General features: G+C 40.4%; 1 protein-coding gene across 8 annotated transcripts in view; it reads right to left on the bottom strand.

Annotated features, from left to right (window-relative positions):
- Nucleotides 1–489: 489 nt before the first annotated feature.
- suco (SUN domain containing ossification factor) overlaps nucleotides 490–17,641 on the bottom strand; it is a 39,583-nt gene continuing 22,431 nt past the window's right edge. For 3 of the 8 annotated variants that reach the window (XM_032571379.1, XM_032571382.1, XM_032571383.1), the window contains 13 exons: nucleotides 17,277–17,297; nucleotides 16,938–16,993; nucleotides 15,602–15,693; nucleotides 15,250–15,315; nucleotides 14,055–14,138; nucleotides 11,153–11,237; nucleotides 9,023–10,387; nucleotides 8,817–8,904; nucleotides 8,610–8,714; nucleotides 6,749–6,903; nucleotides 6,391–6,482; nucleotides 4,753–4,808; nucleotides 490–3,409 (listed from right to left, as the gene is read on the bottom strand). In XM_032571379.1, coding sequence (XP_032427270.1) covers nucleotides 2,840–3,409; nucleotides 4,753–4,808; nucleotides 6,391–6,482; nucleotides 6,749–6,903; nucleotides 8,610–8,714; nucleotides 8,817–8,904; nucleotides 9,023–10,387; nucleotides 11,153–11,237; nucleotides 14,055–14,138; nucleotides 15,250–15,315; nucleotides 15,602–15,693; nucleotides 16,938–16,993; nucleotides 17,277–17,297 — 2,835 coding nt within the window. In that variant the 3' untranslated portion in view covers nucleotides 490–2,839. Of the gene's footprint in view, nucleotides 3,410–4,747; nucleotides 4,809–6,390; nucleotides 6,483–6,748; nucleotides 6,904–8,609; nucleotides 8,715–8,816; nucleotides 8,905–9,022; nucleotides 10,388–11,152; nucleotides 11,238–14,054; nucleotides 14,139–15,249; nucleotides 15,316–15,601; nucleotides 15,694–16,937; nucleotides 16,994–17,276; nucleotides 17,298–17,641 lie in introns of all 8 variants that reach the window. The other 5 variants (XM_032571380.1, XM_032571384.1, XM_032571385.1 and 2 more) reach the window with 5 other exon arrangements.

Genomic DNA, 17,641 nt, shown 5'->3' with positions numbered 1-17,641 from the left:
TTGATTAATTTTGATAACCATGACCAACAGTTAGTGAAATTTGTGAAATAAATTCACTTTTTTCTGATAAATTTATAATAATCAGCAGCAACGTTTGACATCTCAGACCTGTCAAAATGATGATCAATGCGTCTAGTTTTTATATAATGCCACCAAGTTCAATAGTTCATAGCAAAGTATCAAGCAGTATGTCTGAATAAGATTTGTAGTAAACTACAGGAAGTGTAGTCATCTAGAACAACCTAAAAATAATAAATTTAGAAATGTAATTTTTTCCATATCTGCAAACATTTTGCTTTCTCCCAATGTTGAATTGCTCAAGCCTCTCCAACAACTATATTACTTCACACACATTTTAAGACAAACCGACAGTTAAAAAAAAAATTTACTAGCCTTTTTTTAAACCCTAAATTCAGAGACACTTTCCCCTAAAACTGTTCACCCACTCAATAAAACATGGAGGCAAGTAAATAAAATCCAACCACCAGATGAAAGACAACAAAAAAGGTTTTATTTAGAAAGAATTCACAGTTTCTAATGGCACTACAGTTTATTGTAGTAACTCGCTCCTGCTCAAAAATACTGTGCAGCTTTTTGGAGTGATCACAGAGGAAAAGAAGGGGTGGGAAAAACTGGGAAGAAAAAAAAAAAGCACTTGACATTTAAAGTAGAAAAACAAAAAGAAGGCATGAGGAGTCATACAAAGTGCACGTGCGTCTCTAGAAACTCTCTGCAAGTGCTTCCTCCTCTTCTGTTTTATGGATTGAAGCAGGTTCCAAATAGTCTTTTTCATAATACAAACACACACCCATGAAGTTACCATAATCTCCCATGCATACAGGTAAACGTACATCATAAAGATTTAAAAAAAAAAAAAAAAAAAAGTGGGGAAAAAAAGTAAAAGGATTTACTCAGCTTGTGGAACCTTTGTAATCACATTAATAGTGTTGCAAATCAGATTAATCTTTCTCGCGTTCCCTTTAATTCAATAACAGTTCATTTCCTGTTTACATAACCCCGGGGTCACTCAAGGTGGGGCACAAGACGAGTAAACAGAAGGAAAATGGAGTGTAACGAGAGGGTAAGAACGCTGAAACATCTTAGTGACGGAGCACACGCAGAACTAAAACATGAATGCAAGCAGGCTGGTTTTCTCCACCGCAACTGACAGAAGCATGCAGTGAGGAAGTGGCAATGACAACACCAACCACAAGGAGCCAATCAGAAACCCGATGCACACGAAGAAACATTTCACCTGTAAAAACAAATTCCCCCAAACTCTGCAGGGTGTTTTTTGTTATCCTGCATGCAGCTTTTTCGCAGAATTTAAAGAGAACTGTATTTATTGTAATAAACAGAGCAAATAAATAAAAAAAAACAAAAAAAAAAACAGAGACATGGCTATAAAGACTTAGTTGAGCACTTTCACCTACTTTTAACTAAACAGCAGCTCTGAAAGCAGAAGCAGCAGTCAGTCGTCTGATCCAAATAAACCCACAGTCCTACCGACTGAAACCAAATAAGTAGGATGTGAAATGATAGTTGAGAGACAAACACAAAAGCTTTTTTATAAACTGAAAATGTAACACATAATATAACTAAGGATATTAGCCACCCATTATGACCGTCTAAACTACTAATTTCTCTGTGTAACAAACTCACATCGACCACAGTGACCCCACAGAACTGGGAAGCTGGCAAACCAGTGCCTCAATTAGAAAAATCTACAGACTTTTAAATAAATAAATAGATAAATAAAACTGGTCGGTCAGAGTCATCTGCAGGGTCCCGGTGGCCGTGCGAGTAAAACGAGCGTAAACAATCAACTCTGCTTCCCCAGTGTGTTATTACAACTTCACTAGACTCAAAACAGACGTGATGAAGTTGGGAAAAAAATAAGGGATATGAAACAATCATGGCTCAGACTGGCTAAAAAAAAAACAACAAACAAAAAAAAACATTTAAAACAAAACCCAGAGTGCCTCTAGCTTGTTTACATGCATATACTGTATATAGAATCAAATATTAACTTTCTACATGTGTGCATGATTATTATGGGCCCAGCCCAACTATCCAAAGTGGGGGAATGATTCATTATGGACTTGTAGGATGTGCAGACTGCTGCTTCTGTAACTATAGTCTGAAATGAAACAAAGATAAAAAGGATAAAGAAATGTAGGTTATTTTCTTCACTCAGCTCCTGTGGTTGGTTTCAAACAGTAATGGAGATGCAGCGAGAGCATCAGACAGGTTCACAGTAAGATTTTAAACACTGGTCCCATTCAAACACCTTCAGTCAAATAAGGATGAGAAAAAAGAAACGAGAGATAACACAAGGAAAAAATGATGAGACAAAGTTGTGCGCTCCACATTTCTTCTATAATGACACTTTTTATCCAACACCAGCAGCCTAATACTTGTTGAAGGAGTGTAGTCGAGGTCGGCGCCTGTCTCGCTGTGCTCAGAACAGGCGGAAAACATTAACTGATGCTCCGCTGTCTGGGGACAATGTGCTTTTTTCTTCAGAAAAACAAAGTCTTGTTGTACCAAATGTGTGCTGACACGTCGCTCCCTCCCCCATCCACAATGTTTCTCTCCTTGCACATCAGCAGCTCTCCAAGCATTAAAGTTTTAAACAATTAAAAGGTTTCCAACACATATAAAGGCACGTAACCGTAAACGGGTCTTTGACAAGAGTGGATACGGTCTGGATGAGCTAATGCTGCTAAACTCATTTTAACTTCACCTGTGCGTCTGGGGGCGCTCATGCGAATCGTGGTTCTTTGGGATACAGTCATTCTTTTCGTGAGCAGGGTGAGTAATTGGGAAGTGTGGCATTTCAGACATGTCCGGTGACGGCGGTCACCCTGATGGTCCCAACGCTCATCTCTTTGTTTCCCTTCATGAGTTTCTGCAGGCTGGGCAGAGAGTCGACGCCTCCCCCTGGCACGGGGGGGAACTGCAGCTCCGTCTGACGAGACTTCCGCCGCTTCAGGGAACGCTTTTCCTGACGGGATTTGGCGGGAGGCTGGGTGAGGGGGAAAGAAAGGCCGTGGCCGTTGCACACGCCAGCGGAGGGACAGATGGGAGGAGGTGGCGGGAGGCGGCTAGTGTATGACTCCTCGGAGTGAGTGGAGGAGCTGCAGCTGCTGGTTTCAGAGGGGAGCTCCTTAGACGTCACAGTGGGCAAAGACGACACCTGGTCTGTGGATGGAAGAGGATGCGACGCTGGGGGAGGAACAGAAGGGGGAGGCGGAGGTGGTGGAGGAGGAGCAGGTGGGGGAAGCGAAGCAGGGAGGCTCGAATTGAAGCCGTTGCATTTCGGATCGCAGTTTGTGAGGGGCAGAAAGGGATCAAACGGCTTCAGGGTCTCAACTTTGTCCAGAGATTTTGTCTTGCCACGTTTTTTCTGCAGGATGAAACAGAGGAGGAAAACTTTACTCTAAAATTCAGAGGAAGAAAAGATACATTTACAGGTGCATGTCAACAAGTTAACATATTAATCGAAAGCTGATTTAATTTCAGTAATTCAATTCCAACTCATAGATTATGCACAAAGTGATATATTTCAAGAGTTGATTTCTCTCAATTTTGATGATTATGGCTTATAGCTACTGAAAATCAACATTGAGCTTTTGGAGGATTATGAAACAAAGCCTAATCAACATTTTTAGGGAGATTCACAAGGTGGAGACTGCAGCTGGAGTCTTCAATAGTCATCAGAGACACAAACTATCACATTCCTTATGTTGAGTCACTGCTGAACCATTCAATAACTAAGGTCCCAGAGACTGGAAGGACAGAAAGTTATTTGAGGTTCAGAGTGAAGTTTCACAGTCAGTAATGTTTTGGGGTGCCATGTCATCTGTGTTTTCTCAAAGTAGACGAGTATCAGGAGATTTTAAGAGTACATCATGTTTCCCTCTGTTGACAAATTTTATGGAGACTCTGATTCAATTTTCCAGCAAGACTTCAAACCCGTCCACACAGCCAAAAGAAACAATATCTGGTCTGTTGATCATGGTATCAATGTGCTAAATTGACTAGCAAACTGCCCTGAGCTGAACCCAACAAAGAATCTATGGAGAATTGTTAAGAAAATGATGATTACTCACACCAGAGCCAACCATGCAGATGAGCTAAAGGCTGCTATAAAAGCAACATGGTGCTTGTTTGACCCAACAAACTTGGCCAATAAAGCAATGAACAGAAACAAAAGCTTGAAATATCTCACTCTGTATATCATAGATCTAAACAATATGGATCTCACTTTCACAACTTAATTACTGAAACAGTAATATTTCGATATTGCTCTAAATTACTGAGATGCACCTGTAATAATAACAATAATACACGACCACATTAAAGTTTTTAGAGCTAGACACTGATGGCACACAAACTGGTCAGAGCATGAGGGGAATGTTTATTAGGGAATAAAGGGAGAATATGATCTGGAAAAAGGTAATGTTAATAAAAATACTTATGCTGTACTGTCAAATCTCTGCCTCCAGAAATGTGTGAGATGACTAAGATGTGTAGCAGCAATAACAGTGTCAGTATAGGAGGAGGTGTTTATGGACTGAAACTCAAGACATCACCGTATCCCTCGACTTGGCAACTGCAGGGACATTAGAGATCTGACCAGGAAGTGATTCCCTGCTTTACGTAACACACCCACTGTACACACCGACTGACACTAGAGAACACACAGCACTTATGTAAGGCGGCCGTCACAGCCGGCAGACACTGTACCTTTTTCTCTGGAGAAAACCTTAGAGGTTCTACAATGAACAAGTCATCTGGACCTACTGGGGAGGGGAGAGAGGGGCCAGGTTAATGATGGAATGGCAAACAGGAATACATACATGTAACAAGCATGAAATGACCTTGCAAGTAGTTTTTACTTGTAACAAAAAGGTGGGGGGAAAAAAAACAACAACTACCTACCGATTATAGATTACAGATGTGAGAAAGCAGTAAGGAAAACTAATAATTAGAAAACAAATATATATTCTAACATCAAACTAACATTGTAGGAAATACAGATTTTGCTGGTTCAGTAGGCGTCACTACTTGCAAACATCTAGCATGAGCCAGTGAAGCATTGTGCTCTATTATTATGCTCCCGAAGCCTGCATGTGGACACAAGTTGGCAATGACGGCCGCGCCGCCTCAAGGGCGAGAGGCTCTCACACACGCACACACAGCTGATCAGCAATGGCCAGTAGGGGGCGGTGTACGGCGCCTTGTAAAACTATTCATAACCACTGAAATTTTCCACATTCCGCTTTGAAACCAACTTCAATGTGTTTTATTGAGAGTTTATGTACAGACCAGCAAAAAGCAGTGCATCGATGTGAAGTGGAAGGAAAATGATACACTGTTTTTCAAGAGTTTAAAAACAAATAATTTGAAAAATGTGGCATGCATTTGTATATAAATTTTTGACTATTTTTCTCAAAATGAATCGAGCTCAGTACGATTAGCTGGACTGCATCTGTAAAGAATTTCTCAAGTATTTTCCAGAGACTGTGAATTGGAGTTATGTCTGTACTTTGACTAGACTCTTCTAATATAGAAATTGTAGCTTTGGCTGTAATGTTTGGGTCCTTGTCCTGCTAGAAGGTGAACCTCAAGCAAGGCCTCAGGGTTTGTTTTTTTTGTGTGTGTTTTTTTTGCAGCTACTGAACATTTCTTTTTTATTTATTCAAAATTTAGTTTAACTCTCAATTTTTCAATCAACTGACCAGGTTTTCCTATTACTGCTCAGTTAAGAGTTATGCTGGCACCACCATGGCTTGCGGTGGAAATGTTGAATTTAAGGGCAATGTGGAATGTTAGTTTTCTGACTCTCACTGAACTTTCTATGTAAAAAAGTGCAATTTTGTCATCTAACCAAAGCATCTTCTGCTCCATGTTTGCTACAAGCTACACAGGCAGCACAGACAATACGACTTTTTATTATGTCACTCCATCCTGTAGGTATGTCACACAAAATCAAAACCAATTCAACAAATCTGTTTGTGGTTGTAATGTGAAAATCTTCAAAGAGGAATGAACGTTTTTGCAAGGCGCTGCAGGTTAAAGCTTTCCATCTGTGGTTGTGCGTTGCCTCTTGGCTCTGGCTGGTATGAGCGAACAGCGAAAGGTTTTCCAAGCGAGAGATGGAGAAAATGAACAGAGTTTTGGAAATGCCTGGGCGCTGCAGCGCAGCGTTTAAAAGCAGCTGGCCTGAAATAGTCGTGACAAGTCTTTGCAATGCAGTGACTGTGGTGTCAAGTATAATCGCTGCTTAGGTTTCAGTGACAGAGACTAAAAGAGTAACAGTGGACGGACTTAAAATAAGGTAAGTTGAAGGAGAGACGTGTCGAGAGTGGCGAGGGATCTCACCTTCTGTTGATGAAAGCTGAAACGACTTGGAGCGGACAAGCGGGGAGGTGACCCTACGTCTTAGGCTCATATCGTCATAAGAAGAGAAACATCTGATGAGGGAAAACATGAATGACATTAATAACGAGTTATTAACCTTGCCGTCAAGCTCACCTCAGTTGGTAGGACAGGATTCGGTGGTATTTAACAAAATCATAGAGTGAAAGAAGTCCAACATGTTCCAGGAATCCCATAAAGATGTTGCATAACTATATCTCTGACAGGAGTTGAGTAATTCGAGGAGCTTCAAATGAGACGCATGCAGAGACAAAGTGTTGCATTCACTGGAAGACCTTCAGACAAAGAGGGCAAGGCAAACCTCTTGGGGCTGGGGTAGTGGTTGCTCTTGGGAAGGGGGGTGAAGTTGGCTTTAGGCTTGGGGGATGAACTGCGGCAGCACTGCAGACAAAGCAGGACGCCCAGCAACAGGCAGAGAACCAGAGAGAGCACCAGGTAGCTCTGGCGGTCAGATACCTGTAGAGGAAATGATCGGTCAAAAAAATAAGAGGAGATTAGATAAAAGTGATCAAAACACACAAAGAATTATGCATTTCTATGGTAAGGACTGCACAAACGTTTGATTTAGGCAAGATGAGGAATTTTCTGGGTGTGGTGTACAAATTTAATAGAAAACCCTTTCTGGGAGATACCAGCTGCCTAACAATTAGCTGCTCTCAAATCATTTCACATGGAGGCATTTTTCATGCATTTTAATCCATGTGGGCACCGTGTGGAGACAAACAACTTATTTTCCAGTAGAAATCTGGACAATAAATCTTACTCTACAATTGAATGTAAACTGCAGTAAAGCCAAGAAACAATTCATTATCTTTTTTTAAATGTCAACCTTAGATGACCAGAAAAGTATTACAATAGGTCTTAAGAGCTTTGAATCTGAAGACCTTTGAGCTCACATAGACAGTGTTTCTCACAATTAATTTTCCTCCAAACCATCCTTCACTTTTATCATAAGATGAAGGATGGTTTAAAGGTGCACTAACATTTTTGAGGCAGCAACAAAATTGCTGAAGAAGTTAATGCTGGTTTTAAGAGAAATGTGTCAGTGGATCCTAGTTTACTGCATATGGATTTGCAGAGCCCCACAACAGTCAGGATGCCCATGCTAGCAGTAGAGCAGGGGTCGGAACGTATGGCTCGCGAGCCAGGTGTGGCTCTTCTGATGATTGCATCTGGCTCGCAGATAAAACATAAAATATTTAATTTGGATGGATTAAAACAAGTTTTTATCCATCCATCAGTTTTCCACTCATGTCCTGTTCAGGCTTGCTATTGGCTGCAGGAGCAGTCCATTATTTTAATTGGATGATAATAGCCTACATTGGCTGTTGCTGGGTAAACAGGTAAATGCCCCCTTTTGAATCAGTCTGCTCGGGCATTAGCTCAAAGCTAACCCTTTGACGAAGAAGATGGCGAAAAGAAAAAAAGACGAGGAGTATCGTACATTTCAGGACGAATGGACCGAAGAATTTGCCTTTGTGGAGAGAGAAAGGTTCTGCGGTTTGTCTAATTTGCAATGACAAAATTGCGTCGATGAAACGGTCGAATGTAAAGGGGCACTTTGACACCATGCTACCTTTGCGTCAAAATACCCGGCGGGAGACAGCAGAAAGAAAGCGTGCCAAGAGCTACTGAGCAGCACCATGTTTGGATCTACGTATGCATGTGAGCAGTCATTCTCACATCTTAACAACATCAAGTCCAACCTACGATCACGTTTAACGGATGAAAGCCTCAACGCTTGCATGAAGCTTAACCTTACCAAGTACCAACCAGACTACAAAGCCATCAGCAAATCCATGCAGCACCAGAAGTCGCATTAATGGTGAGTATTATAACAACATTATTTAAAAGAATAAATTCAGAGGCTTATTATACTCACATTTAGTTGAATTCAGTCTTAAAATATATTATATGGCTCTCACTGAAATAAATTTCCAAATATTTTGCTTTCATGGCTCTCTGAGTCAAAAAGGTTCCCGACCCCTGCAGTAGAGCTTTCCTTTTGCTCATATGTAACTTTTTGCAGAAGTACAACTTTGTATTTGTGCATATTTGGTTGTCCTTTCAGTACATAGAGTGTGTTAATTTGAGCTTCTTTTTTTTTTTTTTTTTTAAATGAATGCACGAAGATAGTGTGTCAACAATACTGTGTCTGCTACCTCTCGTTGCAGCTGGCTCACTGTAGCTGTAAGATTGAGCATCAGTTTGGTAACATCCTCCAACTGGCTTTGCAAAAGCTGGATGGAATCAGTCTGCTTCTGGTCCTGTATTTATTTACAGAAAAGAACAAAAAGTGTGGTTCAGTTGTAAAGCAAGCATTAGCTAACTGGTCAAGTTGTTTCATGGTATTTGGTATTTTGCTTCACCTGCTCCTGAGCAATGCGGGAGGTATTCTGTAGCTTTATGATGGTCTTGTTAAAGGCTTTTTGCATCTCTTCCATCTGTTTACGATACCTGGAGAGGAGGAGACAAACAAATGACAATGTTTCATATGGTTCACTAAATTTAACAACTAAACAAATACTCCAAGATTTTCATAAATATTAAATTAAGGACTCCTGAAGAGTTTTACCTCTGACTCAACTCCTCCAGGTATCTGCTGGACAGACTCATGTTCATCTCCAAGGCTTTGATCCTGTTGTTCAGCCTCATGAACACGCTCTCCTTCTGACTGGAGCCGTGAACGGCGCCGCCTCCGTTCAACAACATGCCGTTGCCGTTCAGCGTTCCCCCCGTGTAATCTCCTCCGTTCTGCAGCTCTGCGTAGAAATCAGTTGCCGTTCGCTGAACGTTAGTGTTTAACAGTTCCTCCTCCACAGAGTCGTCTGTCCGATGGGGCTCTCCTGTCTGGGAGAGATTGCTCCCCTGCTCTGCCTGGATTTGAGGAGCATCTGTGCTCTGTTTTTGTTTGCTCCCACCTACATCGGTAGCCGATTTCACCGAATCTGTGTGGCTGTCGGCTGCTGGGACTGCGGCTGGCAGCTCGGTAGGAGGGGGTAGAAAGTTCTCTGGTCTTGATGCGGTAGGAAGAGAAAGCACGGGCTGCTCTTTGACGGGAGTTACCGAGAAAACAGAAGAGGCCGTCTCAGGAGATGGAGCCTGTGGGGGAGGACTGACGGAAAGCGTTGATGCGGCGCTGATGGCCTGCTGCGTCTCTGGGATTGAGGCAGCTTGAAGGGGCGGAGTGGGGACAAGGTCCAGGGATTCATCCTTTACAGGAGGCAACGGTTTCTCCTCGTGTGTGGGGGTGGGTCGCATTAAGGTGCTGTGAGGGGCTGATGAACTATGGGGAGGAATGGTGGCGGTTCTGCTGGGCTCCAGTAGCATGTCGTTTACTGCATATGGAGTATAAATATCAGATGGTTGAACTCTAAGTTGTAAATCTGTCTGTACCTCAGCAGAGGACTCCCCCTCATTTACTTTATCCTGCAGCACCTCTGGATCTGGAGCTTTCTCCGTCAAAGGGAGGAGGACTTCCTGGGTAGGCGACGGGACAGGGATGGGTGGGGGTGTGTGTGTCAGGATGGGGATGCTCTCATCAGTCTGAGTGTGAGTGTGAAGCTGCCGCCTCCTGAGGCTGCGCAGGCGCTCCTTTGCCAGCCTGGCGGAGCACCAGCGGTGAAGCAGCTCCGGCAGCGTGGCCATGCAGGACAAAGACAGGGAGGACAGGGACGAGAAAGGACAGTATGCCTGACTCTCCCACTGGTTCCTGTCAGCATCCCTCCTTGCTTTCTCCTCACTCTTCTCCTCCTCTTCCTCCACCTCCTCCAGCAGCGTCACAGTCGACTGTTTTGGCTCCTCATCATCGTCCTCCTCCACAAGTGTGACAATCTGTCTGTCTTCACTGGATTCAGGTAACGAGGAAGAAGAACTGGAGTCACTAGAGGCATTGGAACCCTCCTCCGATGTAGGCTGTTCAGACTTTTCAGGGTCCAGACTGAGGAAAAACCAAAAACAGGAAGTATTTTACTGGCTTACACAGAGTCTTGCAGAAGTATTCACACTCTTAACTTTTTAGATTTTATTACGTTACAATTTTAAAGCTACCCCGATCTGACATTGATATCGGAAACCAAAATTGGATTTTTGATATTGCATCTAGAATCTCCAATAGAAGTACTCTGTCCCAGCATTTCTATCCAGCAGAGCTTGTGATCCTCATATAAACCCATTGATTAATAATAAATGTGTCCATTGTTCTCATGAATATTGTTGGCTATTGTTCTCTGAATAATATCACTTAGTCAAGCCTTTTCTAACATTCAACACTACAAAATAAGTAATAAAAGTATGTACGTTTGGCACTGATATAATATCAGGTCAATAGCTGTATTGGCTGCAATATTGGCATCACATCTGAAGTGGAAAAAGTTTTAACGGGACACCCCTATTTAAACTTTGGGGATATTTTATATAATTTTACATGAGGTCAACACAAAGTTAGCATAAAGAGAAACAGAAATGAATACAAGGCTTTCAAAATGTTTCACAATTAAGAAATCTGAAGTGAGGCATCCATTTGTACTCAGCCTGCCTGACTCTTAAGTAAGATTAGATTAGTATGCTCTGTGATGCTAAATTTCTTCACGGTCTTGACTTAGATTAGGCTATTTTAATATGCACTGGATTTTGCTTAGGGGTGTCAGATTGAAGAATAGAGAATACAACTGCGCAAAACGCTAAAATCTTTTGCTGCTCTTACCCTGCAGAGCCGCGAGAGGCTTCAGGCGAGACAACTTTTCCGTCTGTGCTCGCCTTCTTCTCACTCATCTCCTCTGTTGTATTCCCTGTAATTTTCACAAGAAGACATCAATAAACAAACTAATAAAAAGACATATGCATCAGAACAATCAGTGAGTAAAAAACATAATTCAGCAGTTGAATAATAGCCCCACCTCCTTTGGCAGCCATTGGAGGTAGACGTATTGTAAGTATGCCAAGAGCCCCTGTTCCTTGTAAAAGAGAACCAGTTCAGGCCAGTTTGAACTGAGCTCTCCTGCAGCCTGCCTCCAACTTTGTGGGTGTAAATTGGAATCAGGCTCTTTAGCTGTGACGGGCCAGGAGTAACATATGCACTTTTTAAAGAAAGGCAAAGAGAAATCTGCTCCACTTCTGTTGCTTTTGCAAACTGTTTTTCTAACTATTTTCGTATCAAATGGAAAAGTGTTATTTTTTACTCTCCACTTGAACATGATCGCAGTGGAGAAAATAAAGCTAGAGTTTTTCTCAGAAAGCTCTCCGTGTGGTAAACAGAGCTACTAGAGGTTTTGGCGTCAGCCCCCCCGCCGCCCCCCGTGGTTCCAGCATAGCTGAGGATTCTGCCAAGAAGCTGGAAACAGACAGCCAAAGTCCCGCTGAAATGCTGCTGAAGACCTCCAGTCAGAGGCAGAGTAAACATCTTGGTCCTTCAGCACACACTCTGGCTTCACGTACACTCACGCCGGGAGGGGGGAAATAAAGTGACCCAGTTTTAAAAGGAGGTAATATAAACAATATGTGGAAAGACGGAGCAGCTAGTGGTTACAGAGAGTGGAGGAAAGGCAGGAAATGACACACTCACACAAAAAAACAAGACAAGCAGAGTGGATAAAAAGAGGAACTGTGCTGGTCTGTCTGACTGCTGAAGCATCTTTGAGGTTTGGCTGATTTTGCCACATTCAGCCTCGTGAAAAAATTATCACGGCTTTACTAAATTTCGTATGCTGTTGTCCAACTTAATTTTTTGGATCACTGGAAAAATATGACTTATCTGCACTCCGACAAAAAAAACCAAATAACCCGGTTTTACTAAGTTATAAATCAATAATAAAAATGTGTTTTTTCAGCTGAGGAAAAAGATCTGGACTTTGACTCGGTCCAGGACAAATTCCTCAACTCTCACACAGTGTTCTGTTGATTTACTGGTATGGTAATGAGTAATTGACATGTTGCAGGGTCCCGAGTCGCCTTAACTTTTTTTTCCCTTACAGGTTGTTTCACATCACCTCTGTGATGTGAAGCTGCTACATTTTCCTCCGGCAGCTTGTTTGATCTCATCATTGTGTTCACTCTTACCGTGTACAATTTTAAATGTATTGTTTATTATTTATTATAATTTTGTATTACTGGAGTTTCTCAGTATTAATATTGATATAAAAGTACCCATGTCTGAATTTGTTAGAAAAAAAACAAAACACTTTCATAGGATGTCCACATGACTCACTTTTCTGTACTTTTCTGAAACAAGAAATCAGAGATCAGAGATCAAAAGCACAAATCTAAAGTTACTAAAAAGGTAGTAATGGTGAGAGTCCACCCATTTGTAATATCAGCTTGTTATCTCCTTCAGTGTCATCTGCAATTAATGTACATACTTTCATACAAAGAATGAACTAAATGTGTCAGTATGACACACTTTGAACCAATGATGCAGTCGATTCAGGGAAATCACTCAAATCGTCTCCCAACTTTCCTCTGCAGAGGCATGTATGGACATGCAATAACTGAATAATTTGCTGCTCTAAACAACAAATACTTCATGACAGTTAAATCTCTATGGATGACTCTTCCTAAACGATGAGGTACAAAGTCACCAACCTAGAAAAGACAGTCTAACTCATATGGACAAACCTGTTTTACTTCATACTGTTCTGTAGCGGAGGAGTGGCTGCTCAATAAAAGGATCAATGTCAGAGGCCTGCTTTTCAAATAGAAAAGAGGCTGACTCAGTACAGATGACAGCTTCAGACAAAGCCTAATCCTTTCATTGTATGGCAAGACGAAAGTAAGTACTTGACGCTCACTAAAATGCTTCAACAAGTACATTTCATTTAGATGAGGCAATGTAAGAGTGCATAAACACAGATTACTGACAGGCATACATTTTCAGTTTCCTTCTTTATTTTGAATATGACATCTCAGTTGTTTGCTCCATGTGGCTTTTTGTGTAAAGATTATGACACACTAACCCATTTATGAAAATAAAAGAAAAATAAAATCATTAATTTAAGCCCAACAGAATGTCAAGGAGTTGTTAAATAATTCCCTTTGATACGTAAAAACATTTGTACTTGCATGGACAGACAACTCAAAATAAAAGTACAACTTTTTTGTTGATGCATTTGGTGAAAAAACTTATATTTAAGAATGCAAACAGAGATAACATGGCCCATTGATGTATAGAAATAAAATTCTTAAGTAGTTTTACTTGTATGATTCCCAAAATTAAGGGCAGAACTCGACTGTAGCTTCTGAAGCATTAACTGTTTAGTGTAACCTTACCTAGAACAAATATCCAATACTGATAGCAAATTTTTTTAATAGTTGCTTAAAAATGCTACTATTATTTATGAGTAGTAGTAGCATTAGTGTCTTTGTCTCAATTTTATTTTGTTGTGTTTTGTTATATTAAAAAAGTCTCAACATTAGTACTTTGGTGTGCAAACAAAAAAAGAAAAACCTTGGATGTTTTAATGTTAGAAAATTGAAACAGCCTCAAATGCAGAGAAGGTGAAATGTCTGTTAGGTTACATAGATTGGGGTTGGCTTTTTGTTGAGGACTTTAACGAATAAAATGTGAAGAAACCAGACGGACATCAATATTTCAGAGAGTGAACAGCGAGTACCTCCTATTTCTGCTCCACCCTCTATTTCCGGCTTGCCACCAAGGACGTTAGCAGCAATGTTGTTCACCATGTTGAGGATCGCATCTGGAGAACAGAAACAGAAACACGCTTCACTTCATCTGTGAATGTGTGACTCCTAACATGCAGCAGCCTGAGGTTGAAAACACCATGGCATCAACCACCGTTTATTTTTATTTTATTTTTTTCCCCCCCACACACAATCCAATCTGATGCTGAAAGTTTTTCCTGTTTATTTCCGTTTTTCCAACTTCTCTACCACTTTTGTTCTTTGATTTTCCCTCCCCACATCTTTTCCAAAGCGTTCCAATAAGGCAAGAGAACACAAAACGCCCTGCTGATGTGTTTACTGGTTTATGGTCAGAGTGTTTGGGAGGGATCCTCCAGTCCTACATTGACTAATTCAGGATGCAGAAAAACATAAGTGTATTTTTGGAGTGGCATGTTGTGTTTAAATGAAGAGATAAAAAGCAAACAGCAAAGGTTTATGCATCCAAAGAAACCCAGCATATGGATTTATGATAGCAAGCTGGCTAAAATATTAATAAAGCATTCACCTCTGCTACCAGAGGAATACATTGATAATTTAAATAATTACCTGACTGAGCTCATAAAGTTAGGGCAGTTTGCCCACTATATGAAACCACAGCTGCTCGTAAAAGTTTTAGCTTTTCATTTAGAGACAATAAAAAATAACAGCAAAAACAAATATTCATACAAAACAGAGAGTAATTATGCCTTTTATATTGCAGCAAAAAGTTCAGATTTCTGGAGTTTAAAGTGTTAATGAACTGCAACATTTATGATGAGGCAACATAAACATTACAATACAACTATATAAAAAGAAAACATACAACCTTTTAAAAATCTATAATTTTACATATTTGGATAGAGCCTGGCCTTTGGATGTACTGAGTTTTTGTACACTTCAATTTTTTCTTTTATTTTTTTTTACTTTTGATTTTTTTTAAAAGTCATAACCATCTTACAACATTGCGCAATAGTTTTTCCACAATCTTTCAACAATCTTATAGTGGGTGTCAGATATTTTCTGCACTGTTGCAATACATCTGTAGACATTTGGTCTTTAGACAGTAAAGTGACTGCAAGTATGAGCAAAAGGGTTTGCATGTCTGTGTGTGCTGCGTGTGTGTGTGTTGCGTGTGTGTTTACATACTGGTTGCTGAACCAAGCAGGTTTTTGGAGACCTTTTCTTCCGACGGTTGATAACCAGGAGGATAGTCTGCACACAATTACAAGATAAGTCAACAAAGTGGGCAAAAACATCTTACATCAAGGCTGAATAACAGGATTTGAAAATGAAAGGAACAAACAGATGTAGAGAACATGTGGTCTAAATGTGATGTGGTTCTATAAGCAGCAGGTACTGGACAACTAAATTAAAAAGTAAATTTTTTTTAGACTTTTTCCTTTGGAGTTGAATTATTTAAAGCTTGCAGCTGCAAGCGATGGATAATCAGATGTGTCTAGCTGATTATATCTCCTTTGACTGCACTTTAGCATCTCACCGTAGTCTTCGTCCAGATACTCCAGCCTCTCTGAGGGATACTGGGAATCTGCTATCTCCTCATATTCCTCCACCATGCTGGTGCCGAACACCCTACACAACAAGAGTAATGTGTTACAAAAAACAGCCTACAGTCTTTCCAAACATATTCAACACAGTTGTCTTTTCACAGCATTCAACATATCAGAATTCATTGAATTTTACTCGCATTTTATGTTCCAGATGATTAGAAATTCATTCACAATTGCAAAGTAGAAGAAATCCACTTTTCAAATCTTTTTTGCCAATACATATCTGAAGAGTTAGATAAGTCTACCAGCTTTAAACATCTGGAGCCAAAGATTATTACTCATTTTCCTCTGCTAAACAGCTCAAGCTCAGTCAGATCAGATCAGGGCCCGTGAATTGTTTTCAAGTCTAATCACAGATGTTCTCCCAATCCTGAGGCCTTCGTGAACACCTGGACTTATAAACCAGATTAAATTGCACCCAGTACTGGTTCCACTGGGTTTTATTTAGGATTATCAGTAAAAACAGCTGAACGAGCTTCATGCATGGCACACCTTTCAGACTTTAACTGAAATACAATATATTTTGTGACTGTGAAGTGTGTGCTTTGTGCACGGAAAAGGTTAATGTTTCATTTTGGAGGGTAAAAGCAAATGCAAAAACTCACTTCTGAGATCAGGATTTAATAACATGCATAAAAATATTACTTTCCCTACTAAACACCGCATGCTTGCATAAAGATGTGGGTTTTATGGCCATTTTAACCTGTAACGGGTAAAAGGTGCCTTACAGGCACCAACATGCGTTTCTGAAAAGCTAAAGCATAAAATAGAGCATAATTGTACTGTGCAACATAAATACAGGAAGTGAATTTCACTAGATGGCTATACTTTGCATACGTTTGAACTATTGTACAAGAGAAGAACGTAAAAAGAAAACTTCTTAAAACTACAATGAGACAGATGAAGAACTGACGAGCACAGGGACAGATTTAGGTTGTTAAACTGGTTCCTAAGCATCTTCCCCACCCATGTATTACAGGAAACATTTTTTTAATACGGCAAATATTGCCGTTTAAAAAGCTGCGGTTTGAAGTACAATAGCCTGAGGGATAAACACAGCAGTGAACTTGAAATATCTCTGGATAACCTGCTGTAAGCTGTAAATCCACATCTTAAACATGCATCCCTCAGAAGAAAAACAGAAGTGAAAATAAATGTTCAGTCAGAGAATTGTGAATCCTTCTTCAAATATGATTCAGGAATAAATAAATAACATTCATGTTTAGGATTGTTTAAGACTTTAAATTCAGCAATTTAAGATTCTACCTGATGAGACTGAGGGGACAGAAGTGTTCAGCTCCAAAGTGAGAGAGGAGCTCGACCTGCAGGGAAAACAAGCAAACTGTTAAAAATAACATGACATTTTAATTTAAAAAAAGACATTAAAAAAGCCTTTATATGCCCACTTCATACACCAATATCCACCAGATGAGAAGCATAAGGTTGTGATAATACAAACTGTGTACATGTTTTAACCCTTTAGCATATTCCACATGCAAAAAAGGAAGGATTCTAGTTAAAGGCCATCCATTAAGATAAGTCACCCTTTAAGAGAGCATGTTTTTAGCACATGTGAGGCTCTGACAGCAGGAGAAGAGTGCTAACCTTTATGTATTTGATGAACATCTGATGTGAGCGGAAGAGCAGGAGAGGGACAGAGTAAGAGAGAAATAAAACAAGAAAAAGCAATCAGTAAAGATCGTATCGAGCTACAAGCAAGTCAAGAATCTGCAAACATTTCAGCTTTCTGATAAAACAAATGTACGGCTGATATGTACAGTTACACTTCACAGGCAAGGCACGGCAGAAAGATACTTCAGGGGAAGTGAGAAATTGTGAACAAATGATGGAAAAGATGCACAGACAAGCCCTACATACAAAAATAAAATCTGTTTGTGTCATAAAAGTGACTATCAAGCTAAAAGGAAAGAGAAATGAAGGCTCACACAGAGAAAATCTACTAGTAAAAT

The sequence above is a fragment of the Xiphophorus hellerii genome, chromosome 9, assembly GCF_003331165.1.
Source record: "Xiphophorus hellerii strain 12219 chromosome 9, Xiphophorus_hellerii-4.1, whole genome shotgun sequence".
Lineage (NCBI taxonomy): Eukaryota > Metazoa > Chordata > Actinopteri > Cyprinodontiformes > Poeciliidae > Xiphophorus > Xiphophorus hellerii.
Note: the sequence above shows the minus strand (reverse complement) of the source record. Positions and strands in the feature narration are given on the sequence as shown.